General features: G+C 35.7%; 1 protein-coding gene across 22 annotated transcripts in view; it reads left to right on the top strand.

Moving 5' to 3' along the window:
* The window catches only part of AFDN (afadin, adherens junction formation factor), a 181860-nt gene that overhangs the window by 75183 nt on the left and 86711 nt on the right, over positions 1–19966 (top strand). For 17 of the 22 annotated variants that reach the window (XM_078155036.1, XM_020970382.2, XM_020970379.2 and 14 more), the window contains exons 7-11: positions 5433–5544; positions 7450–7617; positions 10849–10893; positions 17058–17152; positions 17718–17980. In XM_078155036.1, the coding sequence (XP_078011162.1) occupies positions 5433–5544; positions 7450–7617; positions 10849–10893; positions 17058–17152; positions 17718–17980 (683 nt within the window). The remainder of the gene's footprint in view (positions 1–5432; positions 5545–7449; positions 7618–10848; positions 10894–17057; positions 17153–17717; positions 17981–19966) is intronic. The other 5 variants (XM_020970386.2, XM_020970378.2, XM_078155039.1 and 2 more) reach the window with 1 other exon arrangement.

The following is a 19966-nucleotide window of genomic DNA, read 5'->3' as shown; positions in this document are numbered from 1 at the left end:
ATGACAGAGCCTTAAATTAGAGCCTTCAACCCGCTGTTAGAGGATGGTAGGTAGCTACAGATTCAGCAAAGGGAAGAAGGATCAGACAGTCAGTATGAAAACTTAAAGAGCAGAAAAAAGTCAGGAGAGAGAATGAAGGGAAAAGGGGTGGAGAGAGAGAAACAGACAGACATAAACTGCTACAAACCCTTCTCCTACTCCATCCTCACTACCAGAGACTAGGAACCTGTCAAGACAGCCTAAGACAGCATTCCTTACCAGTACCCATCACCGAAGAGTTTCTGAGATATGTTCTTATTGCGTGCTTCCTCCCTGATGGAAAACATTTTTCAAAGCACAAGTATATGTATTGCTGAGAAAGACTGTCTAAAAAGTTCTGAATGATCACCATTTCTACCAAGGAGAGGATGAACACAGTCACCTTGGCCATGTTTGTAGCCAGAAGATCACAATTATCTTATCAAAATAAGATAATAGCTGCTTATAGTCACTAGTAGTGGGGGACAGTGAGGCAGTAGGGAAAAAAAAGGGGGAGAAAAATCAGGGAAAATAATTAACTCTGATAGCTAGGGGGTGTGTGTGTGTGTGTGTGTGTGTGTGTGTGTTTGTGTGTAAGATAATAAGTAATTTTGGAGAGAGCTGTTTTAGTTGTTTGACTTAGAAACCTATTTTCAAGCAGTTTGAGAATTGCGTGACAGAAAAGGAAATGGTAGCCAAGACCAACATCAGTTTATAATACAGAATCATTTGCACAATCTCTCAGAAGACGATTTTAGAAGATAATAAGCAATCTTGCTTATTATCTTATTATTATGCTTACTATTATTACAAGGACACATAAGAATAAAACTAGAAGATAGACAACAAATAGATGAAAATTAAAAAAAACTGCCAAGTTTTTAATTAATAGCTGTCACTTATATAGCACTTCAATGTTTGCAAAGTAAAGTTACATGTGTTCAGTTATTTGATTCTTACAATTACCCTGTGACCCCTATTTTACAAATGAGGAAACTGAGGCGCAGAGAGCTTAAGCGATTTGTCCAGGATCACACAGATTGTGAATATTTGCAGTGAGATTCAAACTCAGGTCTTTTTGACTCCAAAGACCTTTGCTCTAAGAGTGTGCTGCCCTATTCTCTGCCTAGCTGCCTTTAACAAACTCCCCTCTCATTAAGACCAGTGTGCTGTATAAGGAACTAGAATAAGGGCAGGAGCCAATGCAGATAAAGATGGGGAAGAACAGTAAGACCAAAGAAACATACATAGAGGAGAAGGCCCATGCTAGAGAAGAAGCAATTTTGAAAGTAAAGAAGTCACTTTCAGATTACCTTAAAGAGAGGAGAATATTAAATGTTTAGGGGAAAAACATTTGCTTTCTGATAAAACTAATTTTTAATTGGATGTTTTCTGTTTCTTACATCATTTCATCATTATAGTATCCTGTTTATACTTTCCTCTCACATTCCCCATCCCAGAGAGCTATCCCATAGGGAAAAATAATGGTTTTTTGGAGAAGAAAAGAGGGGTGTGTGTGTGAATGTAAGCACAGCTGGTCAATACATTTAAACTGTGTGCAGTGTAGAACTTACATAGACCCCCAACCTCTGTAAGAAGGGATTGGTTGGGGATGTCTTCTCATAACTCTTCATTTGATCTTTTATTTTTGCTACATTTACTTTTGATTTTTTTGGTATGTCCTTTTCTTTCAAATTTTAAATTGTTGTAGTTAATGTAGATATTTTTTCTTTATTTGGCTTACTTCACTCTGCATTAGTTCATATGGATCTTTAAATGCTTCTGTATATTCATCGCATCATTTCTTTATAGCACTGTAATATTAAATTACATTCATATACCACAGGTTTTTTATCCATTATCCAATTGATGGGCATCTACTTTATTTCAAGTTTTTAACTATCACAGAAAAAGAAGATGGATAATGAAGAGAGTGAGAGAAACCCTTTTTGGAAAGGGGTGCAGAAAAAATGAAACTATAAAACTAGAAACAGGACTAGCTTCACGGGAGGACAGTAAGGGGGAATATGAAACAAAAAGAGAGAATTGAGGATGAGGGAAATAGTCTGTGGGAAAAGGTCCACCTTATTAAAAAAGATTTAAAGTAAAGTAACTGCAGGAACATTATACTGTGTTTATAGCAGAGGAGGGAATTTGAAACTGAAAAGCTTCTGCACAGTCAACATTAATGTATCTAGGTCTCTCTTTTCTTTGTATTCTTCAGCAATCAAAGCTTTCAAACTATCCATTCTAGGCTCTTCCTCCTCTTTAGGTGCTTTCTGCCACCAACCTCATAGGGCTCACCTCCTAGATTCCTCTTTCCATTGTACCCTCATTTCTAGAGCAATGATTATTTTGATTACTACTACCACCACCACCACCATCACCTAACCTTTATATAGCACTTAGTCAGTGCCAGGCACTGTTCTAAATGCTTTGCATTTATTAGCTCATTTTATCCTCATAACAACCCTGGGAGGAGGTAGGTGCTATTGTTATGCCCCCATTTTACAGATGAGGAAATTGAGGCAAAAGAGGTTATGTGACTCACCCAGGGTCACATAACTAGCAAGTGTCTAAGTATGCATTTGAACTCAGGTTTTCTTAAACAAGCTAGGAATTCTATCGACGGCATGACCTAGCACTGCCCCATGATTAGGGCCCTTCCCCCATCACAAAATTTGTTCTCTGAAGTTTGGATTTAGTCAAAGAGCTGCACTTGAGGACCTAGAGGGCCACATGTGGCCCTCAAGGCTGCAGATTTCCCACCCCTGTTAGATTATGCAGCCCACCACTGATTTATACCATTTCTAGTTCACTTTATTTCCTACGTTTGCCTGGAAATCTCCTTGTGTCCATGCTCTCCTACTCTTCCAGTTGTCTCCAGAGGTTCCACATAGACTCCTCTTCCTCTGATTTTATAAGCACCAGTTCCCTTAGACCTCATCCATTGTAAAGTTCTCATCTCCCATCTATTATTACTAATGGGAACATTAATTAGCAGAACTACGTCCCACCTCTTTTCTCCTTTCTTCCTCACCTACTTCCCTGTAAAGGCTGAGACCACAGAAGTCACCTTCCCCTCATTGCTAGCCCTTGGTTTGACTCCATCACATTACTTCTCTCTGTCTGCCTGCTCCCCTCTACTACCTGCCTATTCCCCTCTACTACTTGCTCGCCTTTCCACCTTTTATATATCCTCCCACATTGTAATGTAGTCCCACAATAGAAGCATTCACCTGTTAATACCTCCTGTTGGCCCCACTGTTACGTCTATCAGAATTCCACCTTCGTCCCTGTCTCCCTGTGTACATTTAGAAAGAAGTTTCTGTGTTATTCTGTTGCTGTAACTATTCTTGCCTGCTGCATTTATTCATTCCTCTTGCATCTCTTCTTTTTGGAATGTTAGAGAGGCAAATCATTTCTTTTTAAAATATTTCAAACTCGTTATTGTTGACCATCTTTTTTTTTTTTTTTTTGTCCTATATGGTTAAACTCAGATTTGTAGGATGGGTCGTTGTGGGCTGCATCCTGAGCTCCATTGCTCTTTGGAACACATTTATTCTATTCCTTCCTCCTCTTCTATTGGGTCCCGAATAGGCTTGCATTATTCAGATGTTCTTTTCTTTGTAAAATTTGAAGGTCTTTTCCTGATGGCTTTAAAGAACTTGTTTCTGAATCCTTAATTTCTGAATTGTTAAATTTAACCACTAAGTGTCTTTGGGGTTTGTAGCCTTGAGTTTTTTTCTGGAGGTGATCAGTGATTTCTTTCACTTGGAATTTCATTTTCTATGTTCAGAAGTTCTGGGAAGTTCTCTCGTATTCTGCATTTATTTCACTCATTTAAGGGTGTTTTTGTCCTTTGATGTTCTTCTGGGAGACCTGTGATCCTTAGGTTCTCTCTACACATCCTGTCTTCAAGTTCAGTATGTTTTGCTTCTATAGCGAACAGATTTTCTTTTATCGTTATCATTTATTGCTTCTCTTCTTTTAGGTTGTCCTTCACCTCTGTGTATTTGCACTCCCAATCTGTTGTTCTTTTATTTCTTTAGTGAGGCTTGACATTGCAGATTCAAATTTTTCTATTCTGTTTGTTTTTGCTGTGCAGGATATAAATTCCCTTGACATAGTTTTCATTTTTCTTTTAAAGTAGTAATAGTGTGTTGCTGTTCCATATTCTTCTCAAATTCACAGGGTCTTCTGTCTTATCAAATGTTACATCATTTTCCTATATTTTGCAGTATTTATTCATAGGTGCCTGAACTTTTTACCAGATCTGGAAGCCATAATTCCTTCTGTTACTGTTTTTCCTCTTGATTTATTTATATATGTATTTATTTGTATATGAGTTTTTCTTCCCGAAGTCTTTGGTACTTTGAGTCTTCTCTCCCTGCTCCCCTCTTATTTTCTTATTTGCTTCCTTACTCTCTCCCCTCTGACTGGTTTCCTGCTAGACCTCATAGTGTCTCAGCTTCCTCCTAAGATGGGCATTTCACAGTTTCACCAACTTAGGTCTCTGCCTCAGGTGACTTCTGGAGGGTCAAAACTGGCTGCTGCAATTGGATGCTGTGCTCTTCCCTCAGTGGAAGCGGTGCATAGTGGTGGAGTGCTGCATAGCTCCCCAAAGACGTGGTTTCATGTCCTGGTGACCTGCCTTTGTTCTTTAGTTCTCAGGCCTGGTACAGACAGTTCAGACCTTTGCTGCATTGGTGCTTCTGGTAGCAGTCTCTGGCAGTTTTTTTCTTCTAGTCTGTGGCCAAACAGGCTGTCAAGGCCCTAGCAAACTTCTGCAAAGTGTAGCTTGGGTCTCCAGGACAGTGGAAAGAAGGGAGAGGCACCAGGTTTCAGGGATGGGTTTTGTCTGCTAGTGTAGCTTCTGGGGTAGTGTGAGAGGTAGGAGAGGGAGAGAAGCTGAGTGAGCTCAGGGCTCTTTTTTGTTTGGGGGCAGAGGGGTTTTTTTATCTTCTTTGGATTCTGGGTGGCCTAGGTGATGGAGACAGCTGGAGTTGTTTTATCTTTGGTTCATAATTTCTGTTTTGGAGAGGCTGGGAGAAAATGTCTAGTCTGACATCTTGTTGCTCACATGACCTAGAAAATCTGTATCTTTATTAAAATAATAAGTATTTGCATAGAGATCATCTTTGAAGGTATGAGAAGGAAACAAGCAAGTTTTAAAAAATAATACATATCAGATTTTAACATGGAATTGTAATATTAATGAACATCTGATCTGCTTACTTTTTGAGGCCATTATTGCTCTTCACTTTTTATAAGTGAAAAATAAAATGAGAAATATTGTACTGTTTGCTTAAATAAAAGTCCTGTTTACCAGAAGGTAAGCTACACTAAATGTAAGATTCTAATTGATGTCAGATAATTTTGCTGATAGATCTTCACAGCTATTTTTCTCATAGGTTATGCTTCCTCCTGGAGGCCAACATTCAGATGAGAAAGGTGCTAAAGAAGTTATCTTGGATGATGATGAATGCCCCCTGCAGATCTTCAGGGAATGGCCAAGTGACAAAGGTAAATAAGGTATTCCTTTTTTGCTGTTAGCCATTTAGTTTATATTGTAAACTCTTAAATTACTTGTTATTCTGATTGTGAGGCACTGTTTAGTGCCTATTTATTACATGCTTACTATGTGTCAAATACTGTGCTAGGTGTTGAAGATACAATTTCTAAAAGAGTTTATATTGTAATTAGGGAGGGAAAAAATAGTTATATAAGTGTATATTAGAATATATATGTAATAAAACATGTATGTTATAGTAAGCATAAAATAGTTAAATACAAGAGAGGTCCAGAGTGAGGTCACTAGCAGTTGGGAACATCAGTGAAAGCTTAATGTAGAAAAACATGCTTGAGCTTTGCATCTGGAAGAAAGAAAGGGATTATAACAGTTGGAGGTGAGTAAGAAGTGAATTCCAGGTTTGGACAACTGATAGCACATTGGCAGAAAGACAGATGAAGGATTATGTCTAAGGAGCCCAGAAAGCCAGTTTGGTTAGATCATAGATGGTGGATTTTGTGTCCTGTAAAGTTGGCAAGATAGGTGGGGGCAAGGTTGTACGTGGCTTTAAAATTTAAATTTAAAAAAAAATTATGTAACAGGTAAATACTTTGAAATTAAGTTGTTTCTGTCATCTGGTACAGTGTGGTGGTTGGTATATGTAATGTGTTTGAAGTATATCATGTTAATATGATAATAATAGCTAGCAAGTAGAGAGCACTTCAAGGTTTGCAAAGGGCTTCTTTCACATTTTATCTCATTTGATCCTCACAACAGCCCTGTGGGATTTGTTGTTGTTGAGTCATTTCAGTCGTTTCTAACTCTTCTTGACCCTTTTTGGGGTTTTCTTGGCAAAGATACATAAGTGGTTAGCCTTTTCCTTCTCCAGTTCATTTTTCAGATGGGGAAGCTGAGGCAAATGGGGTTAAGTGAGTCACCTTGCCCAGGGTCACACAACTAGTAAGTGTCTTATGCCAGATTTGAACTCAGGAAGATGAGTCGTCTGGACTTCAGACCTGGCCTTCTATCCACTGAGCCACCTAGCTGCTCTAAAAATTGTTGTTGTTACTTTGTAAGGAAGGTGCCTTATGTAGCAGATGGCAATGACAAAATTGAGGGTGAGTAAGAGTAAGTGACTGGCCCAGGGCCCCATAGCTGATACATATCTGAGGCAGGATTTGAACTCAGACCTTCTTAACTCTCTGTCACTCTTACACCTAGTACTACCTAGCTGCGAATGTAGTGTCTTATAATCTTCCTGGATACCAGGAATTTGAGAGAAGGGTAGTTTCATGAGTGAGTGACCTTTGAAGCAGATGTCCAGAGAAACCTTATGTTACAAGTAAGATAATATCATTAGAAAAATTTTCTTTCATAAGAATTCAGTAATTCTGGGTTATTCAAATTTGATGAGACTTTGGAAAAACTAAATAATCAGCTTCTATAATGAAAAGGACTCAATAGCATGAATATAAAGACTGGGGTTCTAGTCATGTTCTACCATCAACTCATTGTATATAACTTGGGGAAGTCATTTAATTTCTCAAAGTCTTAAGTTATTTTGATCTCTTAATTTCTGTATAGTTTTGAGATTCTGTGAAATGCTTGAATGATTAAAGTATTAAAACTGATAAAAGAATTCAGATATCTAATTTTTCTAATTTAATGTCTCCCTAGTATATAGTATCAAGTAAGATTGATAATTTAAATATTATTAGAACCTTAACATTGTTTTAAAAACTCAAGCCAGCATTTTAAAAAAAATGTATTAAGTAATTAGCGAGTGTAATAAATGAAAATAAATAGTTATTCAGTGTGAAGTCCTTGGAAAGTTATGCTAGAGATTTTTGAAATCAGCTTCCATAGTATATTGTCAAGAGTGATTTGAGACTTACTGAATTTTATACTTTTTTCCCTAGGAATTTTAGTCTTTCAGTTGAAGAGGAGGCCACCTGATTATGTCCCAAAAAAATTGAAGAAGCAAATGGATGGAAAACCAGCCAAGGGGAAGGAAAGAGCTGATGGATCTGGCTATGGCTCTTCACTCCCTCCTGAAAAACTGCCCTATTTGGTAGAATTAAGCCCAGGTAAGGGCTCTGGCTTACACAGGTGTGCTTACTGTAGCCTTTTCCTGTGTATTGGCTCAGTCTCTTGACTGTCAAATTAGTTTTTAGTGTGTGTGTTATGTAAAAACTTGTGCCTATGGGGTCAAACTATGATGTTTTTACAACAAAATAGTGATGCCTTCTTGTTTCTAAGTATTTGTAGGGATTTTGTTGTGCTATATTAAAGTAGTGTGTACGCTATAGGGAAATGGAAGACTTGCTGGTAGAGAATTATAGGACATAAATTAAGTCAGTTTTTTTTGCTGCAAACAACTGCTTGAAAAGTTAATAAAACATTTTTTTTTCAGGCAGAAGAAAAAACATACCCAATCTAATTTTTATTTGTATGAACAATTCCTAAAAACTGTGTTATGTTGGGTTGAATATAGTTCTGGGGTGTGCTGGAGCCTATTTGTACTGGATTATTAGTGTGTAAGACCATTTACACCTTGGAAATCCACAGATACTAAAAGTCAGGGCTTGATTTATTATTTTCTTGATTATCTAAACAAGGGGTGGAGAACCTGTGGTCTCAAAGCCACATGTGGCCCTCTAGGTCCTCAGGTGCGGCCCTTTGACTAAGTCCAAACTTTGCAGATCAATTTGCAGGTTCCCTGAAACTTAAGAAAATGATAGAAAAAGTGTTTAAAATGCAGATGAAATTTAAAATATGTCCTATATTTTACTCCTCCCCCCCGCAATTTGTTATATATTTAGTATTCATTGTTAAATACTGGCTATTCCTCATTAATAGGCCATGTTTCTAAAGTGATATCTTTGACAGAGTGTAGGAAGGGAAGGTCTTTTAGATATTTACTGAAAGTTTACCTCCTTTATAGACCTGATTTTATGCTAGTGATATTTTGTTAAATGTGTGCTCTATATGTAGACCAATTTGCATTTATACTATATATTTTAAAGGAAAGGTGTGCCTGATATATTTGTTGATGTATTACTTTCATAAAATGTAGACATTTAGGCTTTAAAAATTACAATTGAAAGTTGTTGGTTTTTGTTTTTTCTCTTTAATGATCTGCTGACTATTTTGAGGATTGTCTAATGTGTGTACTTTACTCTTGAAAAACTAACACTATGCCATAGGGTTGCTACATGGTTGAGAATTATGTTCTCACTGTTTTATACGCCTATAATGTAAAATATAAATATAATTTGTCATTTTTATATATATGTACATACATACATTTTTTCCATATTTGGTTCTATAGGTTTTATTCTAGAAGCACTATTATATCTGGAATCCTGCCTTTAAAATCTGATTGACTAGTATTTATAAATTGTTAGTGCAGAATTATTTTTTATGTGAAAGCTGACTTTGAGAGAACTATGTCTCATATTCTGGGTCTCATATATTTATTTCCAAAGCAGTCTGGATTTGACTGAGTTGTTATCTGATATATGAATTCTGTCTTTGATTTGGAAATCTTTTGACTCTAGGTTACTATATATTATTATATACAGGAGTTCGATTGTTTCTCAATAACAATTTTAATATATTAGAACCAAAAAGCTTCTGTGATTAGGATTCACCTGATTGCTCACTTATCACACTGTTCCTTTGGTACTAACTTCCCCCCAAACCTCATTTCACCTAATTTTTTTTGTTTTTTGTTTTTTTTTTCCCTCAAAAACTAATTAAAGCTGTTTAAAGGAAGTTACAATTTGAAACAATGGTGACATGGGTTTAGGTGAGAACTCTTGGGCTACCTAGTTTTTTAGTTATTTAAGTTTTTTAAAAATGTGTGTATATGTTTTATATGTATGTATATGTGTTAATTGGTGGTGTTTTCTCCTGAATTTTTTCAGTTAGTAACTTTAGTGTAGTATGGTTTTATTTGGATTCTTTGGAACCGTGTCTGAACATTTGTGTTTGGAAAATACTTTATTAGCTCAGATAATTAAGAGCTGACTTAAGAAGTCAAAGTGGAACATAGATATAGATGATTCCCATCAGTTCTGTTTGTCTTTTGGAGATAGATAAATTTTTGGAAGCAAGCTTAATTTATTTCTTTAAAAAATAAACTTATATTGAAGCTGTTTATGTCCCTACAGCCTAAACCTGCTTAAATACATGTTCATTGTAGGCAGTTTGCTAATCTAAAACTGACTGGGGATGAAGGTTTTTAAGTTTGACCAATTTTAGGGGCATTTTTATGGTAAGTTTGGAGAATTCAGTATACTGTTTACTACTACTTTAAATATGATCAAAATTAGGTGCATCTTAGATTTGTACATCTCATTCTACTGATAATGCTTCCAATTCATCAAGTAATAAAATATATATGAATGCAGTCAAGTAAGAAAGTAACTTTTAATGATAATTTCATGTAATGTTATACTCTCTGCTATAACTGGCTTCCTGTACAGGTAGAGGTTTATAACTGTGTAGAATTTAAGGATATATTAAAAGTTTAGCACAATCTTCTTACTAAATCATGACATAGTGCAGCAAAAAAACCAAACATAGTAATAAAACACCTTCTTTCTTTCTTTCTAATTATTATTTTTAGCCAGCCAGCATGGCTAAACTATCCGATTTGATGACAACATCCATATTGAATAACAAAAATATAAAACAATTTCCTTTTTAAGAAAGAAACACTTGTTGGTCTGTTAACCCTGATAATGATCCCTTTTGTAGCTTCTGGGTTATTGCTTTATTTCCGAATAAGTATATGATCAACCCAGATATATTTAAAAGCCTGTGGCTAGATAGGAAATTTAGATTTTGTTCAGAGGTTTTATTGAATGGATTGTGGGGTTGGGGGATAAGGAATATTTCTCCTGGTTTTGGATCAAAATATAATCGTTGGACAGCTAACACAAGAGCTGAAAAAATAGTAAAAGAACTTCTTATGTGGTAAACTAACTGTTGCTTTTGTGTATTGCTTGGTGACTGACCAATTGTCTCAGTGTTTGCTTTAATAGCTTGCTTGTTGGTTTCTACAACACCATTACAAACAGTTCATCCACTGATTTTTTGGAGCACTGTTGTTTCGATCTTTGCAGTTTTGAAAACTGGTGGGGGCAAAATGCACTTTTTCATCCTATAAAATTGAATTTAAGTGTTGTCTCACTACAGTTTCACCCTGTCCTGTCTTTTCTTTTTTCTTCCCCCTTCTGCATGTACTGCATGGTATCTGTCCTGCTGATGCTGCCTTCACCTGGGTCCTGTGCATGTGTTCTTAACCCCAGGCAGAAGGAATCACTTTGCCTACTACAGCTATCACACTTACGAAGGTAATTCAATGTTTAATACTACTTTTATTAACCATACCACTAACCAGTTATCTTGGACAGTATACTGAAGTGGATGTAAAAGAATGTTGCTGATGAAAAGAATGTTATATAATCATTTTTAGAAGTTAGTTACATGCTTTATAGATAGCTTTTTAAAATAGCTTTAAATCATGACTTTATTTTTATCTGACTAAGACTTCATAGGGATCTGTGTGTTCTTGGCCAGCTCTGTTATCCACTCCAGACCAGTTTTCTCATCCATAGAATAGAGGGGTTGGACTTAATGGTCTCTAAGGTTCCTTCTAGCTCTGAAGTATAATGGAAGCTCATTAGTCAAAAAGATGGCTTTGCTTCTTGGGGATGATTAGTTATCTGAGAAGCAGAGTGGTGCAAGTGGATTGAAGGTGGATCTTGTAATTAGCAAGATATTTGGATTCAGATCCTGCTTCAGGTTCTTATTAGCTCAGTGACCCTGGGCAAGTCACAAAGTGACTGTTAATTTTCTCATATGTACAATCAGGGTTATAATGCCTGTTTTACTTACTTTATAGGGTTGTGTAACTAAACTTTCATGTTCTGTGTATAAATGTCAGTTGTTGGTTGCAATTACAGATTTGGGAGCTATCTTTGGCTCTCTTTTGTTCCAACTGTAGGTGTTTGTAGATATGAGAGTTATTCAACTTTCAAATTTTAACTGACTGCATTGGTTCATGATGGGGTGGAAAGTACGGAATCTCTCCTGATTTATTTTGTCTCCCATAGAAATCAGTCTAATTCTTTCATCACCTTGGCTAAGCTGTAGAAGAAAAACGTCAGAGATGAATTCTGTTTACTTTCTAACACAACAGGAATAGTTTCTTGGCAGGGGGGGAGTTGGGGAGGCATTGAAACAATTGATTTGCATATAGTCTTCTCATTTTATAATCATCATTTTTATATACTTAGGTTGCTGCATAAACCTGAAAGTTTCTTGGTCTTACCCCTTTTATCATTCATTCATTCATTCATTTACTTACTTATTTACTCATTCATTCCTTCATTTATTCATTTTAGGCAATTGGGGTTAAGTGACTTGCCCAGGGTCACACAGCTAGTAAGTGTCAAGTGTTTGGTCTGAGGCCAGATTTGAACTCAGGTCCGCCTGACTTCAGGGCCAGTGCTCTATCCACTGTGCCACCTAGCTGCCCCGCTACCCTCTTATTTTAAAAAACTGTGCAAACTAGTAATCCTGATTTATCATCAGAAATCTGTGACGTTAGCTTTATCATTTGAAATCAGTAAATTAACTTTTATTTAGCACCTCTATGTATTATTGTGCTAGGCGCTAAGAAAGCAAAGAAAAGCAAAAGATAGTTCTTGCTCATAGTGTAGTTGGGAAGAAAACATGCATGTAACTGTACAAATAATACAGCATAAATTGGAGATAAATCAACAGAGGTATAACATTTCAAGAAATATTTCTAAGCATTATTTGTTACCCGTTTTGATATTTGTGTATCTAATTTTGTACTTGAACAACTTTATCTCTGTGTTTTCATTTTCACATTAAGAAGGGATAGAACAATGGAAGGAAAATTAATATTTCTTTTTTATTAGTTACTTTATTTTTATTTGTTATTTTATAGAAAATAAGAGTGTAATAATCAGATTCAGCCCATCTTTCCTTAAATTGTTCTACCAGAATTAATGAGTTATATATAGATTTTTCCAACAAAGTCATCCAAAATGTTTTGTAGGATGGATGTAGGACTTCCTATCTACTTACATGTTCCCTCACAACACCTTTGTGAGGGAAGCACTTTTAAATTGCTTTCTGTCTGTGAGCTATTTATGTTTATTGAAAATACTGCTCTTTTCTGAATGAACAGCATTTGTGTTCATAACAAAAAGGCAGTACTTTCATCTATACTATTCTCATACTTGCTTGAAGTATCATTTAGGAACAGTAAGTGAAAAGACTAGGGGTGAGGAGTCAGTCAGATAGAACTAGAATAGAAGTCTAAGCTAACAGGAGCTGACTGACAAAGCACTTCTCATAACCCTCCTCTCTGTAGGAGATATCATTCTCTTTATTTTAAAAGTGCCCTAGACTTATTCCTTAGTGGATGGGAAATAGAAAAAAAAATGAGTAGCTAATGCTTACGATTTTTTTTGGGGGAAGCCAGTTTACAGTTTTGGTTTGCTAGACAGTATTTCAAGCTTCTTTTGTAAGTTGTCCACAAATGTAAGAGGATATGAATATATTTATTGACTTAAGAAAAAGAAAAAAATTGTCATTAGTTGGATTTTAGAATCTGAGTCATAAATGAACAAAAGTACAGCACTATAGCATCACGTGATTTTCTATGTTGGAGATAGTAGGAAAAAGAAAGAATGGGAAGAGGAAATATTAGTTGTTTCTCTATCTTTCTAACTCTTACCCACAATGGTAGAGTAGCTCTCTACATGGATCTGAGATCTTAGAGATAGATTATCCTATCTAGTCCAACACTCATTTTATTGGTGAAGTTAAATGATTTTCCCAGGGCTATTTAGCTGGTAATATTAGAATATGGATCTAAGTTACCTGACTCAAAACAAAGTGTTTTTCCAAGTATACGTATTTTTTAAAACTCAGCCTTTATAAGAGGAATTCCAAGTGAAGAAACTCTTTTACGTTGTCAAGGCAGTTTCCACACTTAATCTTCAGCTTTAGTTTTAGATAGCAAAAATTCCAGCCATCTTGCAAATCTCAATAGGCATTTTCATTCTTTGTCTTCACATTTAGGGTGTATGTTGTGTGTGTATCCCATATTTTCAATGCTCTGCCTGCTATTTCACCTTTGTTTTTAATATGTTTTCTTTATTTCTTCTATGTGCATATTTGTGCTTTTGTGGTTGATTTTTTTTTCCCTTGCCATTAATTAGTAGGTTAATTTTTCCACCAAACTGTACTCAGGAGACCAGGAAAGCTGTTAACAGCCTGACAATTAAACCTTGATGACAGCTTTAATAATTTTTAGGAAAAAAATAGCTTAACCCACATGGAGTCAGAATTCAAATCAAAGTCTCTATCTTTTCCACTACAGCATTCTGAGGTCTTATTGATGAGTGCATCCCCCAACAGTGATGTCATTTTCAACTCATCGTTACCTCCTCATCTTCTGTGACTCATCTGTACTGTCTTATAAATTCATTTTAGTGGGTCTTAGCATGCTAGAAGTTTCCTCTTGGTTTCTTAATGTGCTGTGAGTACCGTACAGCATATATCTGTGTTTATCCCTCATTGGTACTGCTTTAATGACATGCCTCCATCACATACACGTTTTAAGCCCCCTGTTACTATGAGTATAGGAGGCTCAGTGAATAGAGTGCCAGGCCAGAAGTTGGGAAGACTCATCTGCCTAAGTTCAAATCTGGCCTCAGGCACTTACTAGTTGTTTGGCCCTGAGCAAGTCACATAACCAACACTGTTTGCTTTAGTTTTCTCATCTATAAAATGAACTGAAGAAGGAAATGGCAAACCACTCCCTTATCTTTGCTGAGAAAACCCTAGCTGGGGTCACGAAGAGTCGGACATGACTGAGAAATGACTGAACAACAAATTTATACCTTTGTTAAGTCTTTTCATTACTCTTTGGGTTAGTTCCAGTTTTGATTATTTGGAAATTTGTTTTCCGTGATTTCCAGCCATATTGAATCATTGGAAGAATATTGGTATTATGAATATAGTATTTTATTTTAGGGAGAAATTTGAGGGTTTGAAGGCACTGTCTGTTTTCCTAGTTGCACTTTAGCTTGCTTTTCTTATTCCTGTTCAGTTCTGACTTCAGCCTATTGTCTATCTTCAGTGACTGTCCAAAGCATATGTATAATAAATTGTTTTCACTTAGGATTCCCTTGTAGATGAGATTTCTAAAGGTGTAAAGTTTGGTCAGTAACTATTATTATTATTAAAAATCTAGAAATACTGTGTACTAGTACTTGATACATTGTACATGTTATCATCTGTAAGTTCAAGCATTTGGAAGACCTCATTGTCTGTAGGAAATCATTTTTACATTTGGACTGTCTGTCCTGGACATCATCTGTGACAGTGGCAAATACCTTTTGTATGTGTATATATGTGGTTTTGTGCTTTGCTTGATATTGATATTAAATAGAATTATTGAAGAGTTATTCCAATTCTCTATCACAGAATTTTTTATGATCTTAAGAAATGTATAGAAAAATCGCACTGAAGGAAATTCTTTAAGGCTATATTTTCTTCTACTCACTCATGCTTTTTTATAAGCAGTTCAATAAATAGAATGCAACCTTTTGTTCTCTGCACATTTGAGTCAATTTTGTGGTTATCAATGTGGACTGCTATGGAATATGGCTTGCCAAAGTATTCCTTTCTCACATTTTCACATGTTTGTATGTATTTAGGTTTTTCTGTGAAGTCAGATATTGGGTTAGTAGTTATTAATGTCCTTTCCATCATCTTTTTTCAGTAGTAATGCTCTCTATGATACTCATATCTTATTTTCTTTTAGATATTTTAACTTTGATCATTCCACACCTTCAGAAAAGTCCCTTCTAACCTGGACCTCCTTTGTATATTGGTCTTGTCTAGCTTCTGTTCCTGTCTTACTGTTTTTAAGGACTATTTCTACTTCATGTAGTACTTTGCAATAAGCACTCATATGCAAGCAGCAATTATGAGATGACCAAATGAACTAAAATTTGTGAGTGTTGTGTGTGTTTGCCCATACCTTCAAATCCCTTCCAACTTGGTCTTTTTTTATCCCTCCCTCCTTCCTTTTTAAAAAATTTTTTTCTCAATTACATGTAAATATTTTTTAGAGTATATATTTTTTTTAAATTTTGAGTTCCAAATTCTCCATCCCTTCTTCTCCCTGCTTCTTAAGAAGGCAAGCAATTTTTTAATATAGCTTGTACATGTGAAGTCATATAAAACATATTCCCACATTAGTCATGTTGCAAAAGAAAGCACAGACCAGAAAAAAAAATCAAGAAAAACAACGTTTTAAAATATGCTTTGATCTGCATGCAGGCTCCCTCAGTCCTTTCTCTGGAGGTAGATAGCATTTTTCATCATAAATCTTCAGATTTGTCTTGCTCAGAATAGCTAAGTCATTCACTGTTGATCATCCTACGATATTGCTGTTACTTTGTACAATGTTCTCCTGGTTCTGCTCACGTCACTTTGCATCAGGTCATGTAAGTCTTCCTAGATTTTTCTGACACCATCCTGCTCATCGTTTCATATTGCACAATAATACTCTGTCACAGTCGCATACCACAGATTGTTCAGCCATTCCCCAATTGATGATAATCACCTCAGTTTTTAATTCTTTGCCACCGCAAAAAAAGAGTTGCTATAAATGTAGGTCCTTTTCCTTTTTCTTTGATCTCTTTTGGGTACAGACCTAGTAGTAGTATTGCTGGGTCAGAGGATATCCACAGATTTGTAGCCCTTTGGGCATTGTTCCAAATTCTCTCCAGAATGGTTGGATCACTTTACAACTCCACAAACAGTACATTAGTGTCCCAATTTTCCCGCATTCCCACCAGGATTTGTCATTTTCCTTTTCCGTTGTATTAGCCAATCTGATAAGTGTGAGGTAATAGTGCCTCAGACCAACTCTTATTACTGTTTCCAAGAACAAATTATAAACCATCCTACTTACCTGCAACTTCTTATATCTTTCAAATTTTGTTTGTGGTGAGAATGGAACTTGTTTCTTGGAAAAGAAGCTCACATTTAGAGTTGCAATAGCTACATTGATTTTGTTTGTAGGTAGTCCCAGAATCTGGTTCATTAAAACCTTCTGCCCCCATTTCTGCATTATTCACTACATGGGCATTAGGGCTATTCTGTATTTCTTCTTGTCATTACTAAAGAATTCAAAACCTAGTGACCAGCTTAGTAATATTCATCCTTTGCATGTATAGTCAGACCTATCCTCCAACAGCAGACTGAAGCTGTAACTTTCTGTATCATACAGACTGCTGAAGCTTCTACTCTGTTGGCATAGCCTTCAATAATCCAGGATCATCTGTAAGACATAATGTAAGCATTGGAGTAGAGCTTTTGTTGACAATTGTATTTGGTAGTATAAAGTATATATTATTGTAGCCTTTTAGATGACTTTCTTTTTTTCATTTCCCTGACACAGATGGTTCAGACTCCAGAGATAAGCCAAAGCTCTACCGTCTGCAATTAAGTGTGACTGAAGTTGGAACAGAAAAATTTGATGACAACTCTATTCAGGTGAGCAAAGATATTGACAGCTTTCTCAGTTGATTTGAAATTCCAACATTTAAAAAATGATTCTTATGTCTTTCCAGTGCTATTTAAATATTAATCTTATTGGTAAGTGCTATGCAGAATAAAATCTAAAATGTACTTTCACTGCCAATTTGTTTAATTCATATCATACTGATACATTTAGGTTTTATAACTGAAGTTTTCTTCACCCAGCTACATCTCGATTACTCTCTTGGTTTCATTGTTAGTGGGGAACATCATAATGTATAATTGAATTAGGATTTAGGAAGTTTTGTCTTTATTGTAATCTATGTAGAAATATGTAGTATTGTAATATATCAGGTAGGGCGAATGTATATTGAAAATAAGCTTTAGACAAAGTTATTTTCATGAGTAAATAAAAATGGATTTAGTTACTTTGATGTTACATTCCTTGTTGAAAATTCAGAAGCGTAAATATATCACATTTAGTATATTTAGTATAAAGAAAAATAATTACAATTCATTAACTTTTTTTTACACATTTTTTTATGTAATTGAAATTTATATGATTTTCTTTTAATTTTAGTTGTTTGGTCCAGGAATTCAGCCTCACCATTGTGACCTAACAAATATGGATGGAGTTGTTACAGTTACTCCTAGAAGTATTGATGCAGAGACCTATGTGGAAGGGCAACGTATCTCAGAGACAACTATGTTACAGAGTGGCATGAAGGTTCAGTTTGGGACATCTCATGTATTTAAATTTGTAGACCCCAGTCAAGATCATATTATTACCAAAAGATCTATGGATGGAGGACTAATGGTTAAAGGTCCAAGGCACAAACCTGGGTAAATATCTGCTCATTATACTGCTTTCTTAGACCTTCAGAGCATTTGTAAAGCTAGTATGAAAGAGATTTCCTTTAGGTATACTTACGGTTGTCACTCTCTAGAGCTGAATGTGCTAAATAGGTAACCATGAGTAAGTATTCTTTACTCTCATCCAGGCTACCTGGATATACTTACGGTTGTCACTCTCTAGAGCTGAATGTGCTAAATAGGTAACCATGAGTAAGTATTCTTTACTCTCATCCAGGCTACCTGGATATACTTACGGTTGTCACTCTCTAGAGCTGAATGTGCTAAATAGGTAACCATGAGTAAGTATTCTTTACTCTCATCCAGGCTACCTGGATTTATTGGACAGTTTGGTTTTAAGAGTCGTTGAGTATACTTCTCATCTTTTGAGGTCCTTTTAGCCAGAAAATGCTTTCTACTCATAATTCATTTCTGTAGCTATGTCTACTAAAACAATTTAGATTCTCAACGCCCATTATATATCTTTTTAAATCTGATTCTGTCTACTAATCCCTACCCTTATTTTTCACTCTTATTTTTAAAAACTCAACAACTTTGCAAATAGTACATCAAAGCTACTAATATTCTTTCTACCTCTTCCATATGATATAGGTTGTCAGGATGTAAATTACTTTGAGACATTTTATTATTTGGTTATTAAATGAAATAGGAAGAGAAGAAACAGTGCTAAATGAAGTCATGAGAAGAAAGAGCACTAAATTCGGGGCTGCAAGACTTAGGTTCTGATTCTGTCTCTGTCCTCAGACAAATCACCTAACCATTGAGCTTTAATTTTCTTATCTATAAAATAGAACTTATACTTGCTAACTTATAGGGTTATTGTAAGACTCAAATGCAAAATTGTCTAAATTTTAACATACTATTAATTAGAAGTATCATTATTATTTGAATAGCCATAGGTAGAATCCTTTTACCTGATATTATATTACCCATGAAGTATATGAATTTGGGCTGAAGAAACTGATCGATTTCTTCATTCAGAGTAGGTTTCTGTAACCTTGGATGATGACTGTAGTCGCCATATAGGGACAGGGATAAAGAATAACTAGATTTCTTATTGGAACTCCCAGGTGAGAAAACTTTCTGAACCAATGTAGATCAGCACCATTTTTGCAACTTAAAATATTGCAGTTGCCTAGAACATTGAAAGGTTAAGCAACTTGTCTGTGTTCACATAGCCCATTATGTGTTAAAGGTGGGATTTAAACACACATCTTCCTATTTTTTGAGTCAAGTTCTATCCATTGTACCTCTTCTGGGGGCTTCATCTTGCTTACAAAATGATGGAATTTTTTAGTGTAAAGGGACCCCACCCAACATCTAGATCAAACCATATCAGACAAAGAATCTTTAATACAGTGTACCCAAGAAATGGTCATTGAGACTGTTTAAAGGTTTCCAAAAGAGAGGAAACCCATCACTTTTCAGGGGGCCCATTCTACTGTTAGAAGGACCAGATTCTTAAGAAGTCTTTTTGTTTGCTTTTTTAAAAAAATTAATCAAGTCTAAATTTTCCTCTTTGCAACTTGTATCCATTGTTCTGCCCTCTGGAGCCAAACAGAATGAATCTAAACCCTCTTTCATGTAACAGTTTTTCACGTACTTAAATATAGTTGTTTTGTCTGGGTCTGCTCTTTTCTAGCTAAACATCTGATCGTGGTGTACTGTTAGCTTAAGACACATCACTATCACAGTCAGCCCCTGGATAGTTTCCTGCTTATTAATCCCTTTAAGACTTACATTTTTTGTTGCGTCATACATTCAATTAATGAGCATTTATTTTTCTCTCCCACCTAACCCACTGTGTGTATGTTGGTGGGGAGGAACAGTTTGGTGGAGAAGAAAACCTTATGCAAAGGCAAACACAACAAATTTCCATGTGTGGCCATTGCTAAAAGTAGGAGTCTCTTTCATTTTGCCTCTACCACCTTACTGTCAGGAGATTGGTAGCATTAA

The sequence above is a fragment of the Phascolarctos cinereus genome, unplaced genomic scaffold (assembly GCF_003287225.1).
Source record: "Phascolarctos cinereus isolate Bilbo 61053 unplaced genomic scaffold, phaCin_HiC Scaffold_5;HRSCAF=322, whole genome shotgun sequence".
Classification (NCBI taxonomy): Eukaryota; Metazoa; Chordata; class Mammalia; order Diprotodontia; family Phascolarctidae; genus Phascolarctos; species Phascolarctos cinereus.
This window is presented reverse-complemented; position numbering and strand designations above follow the sequence as displayed.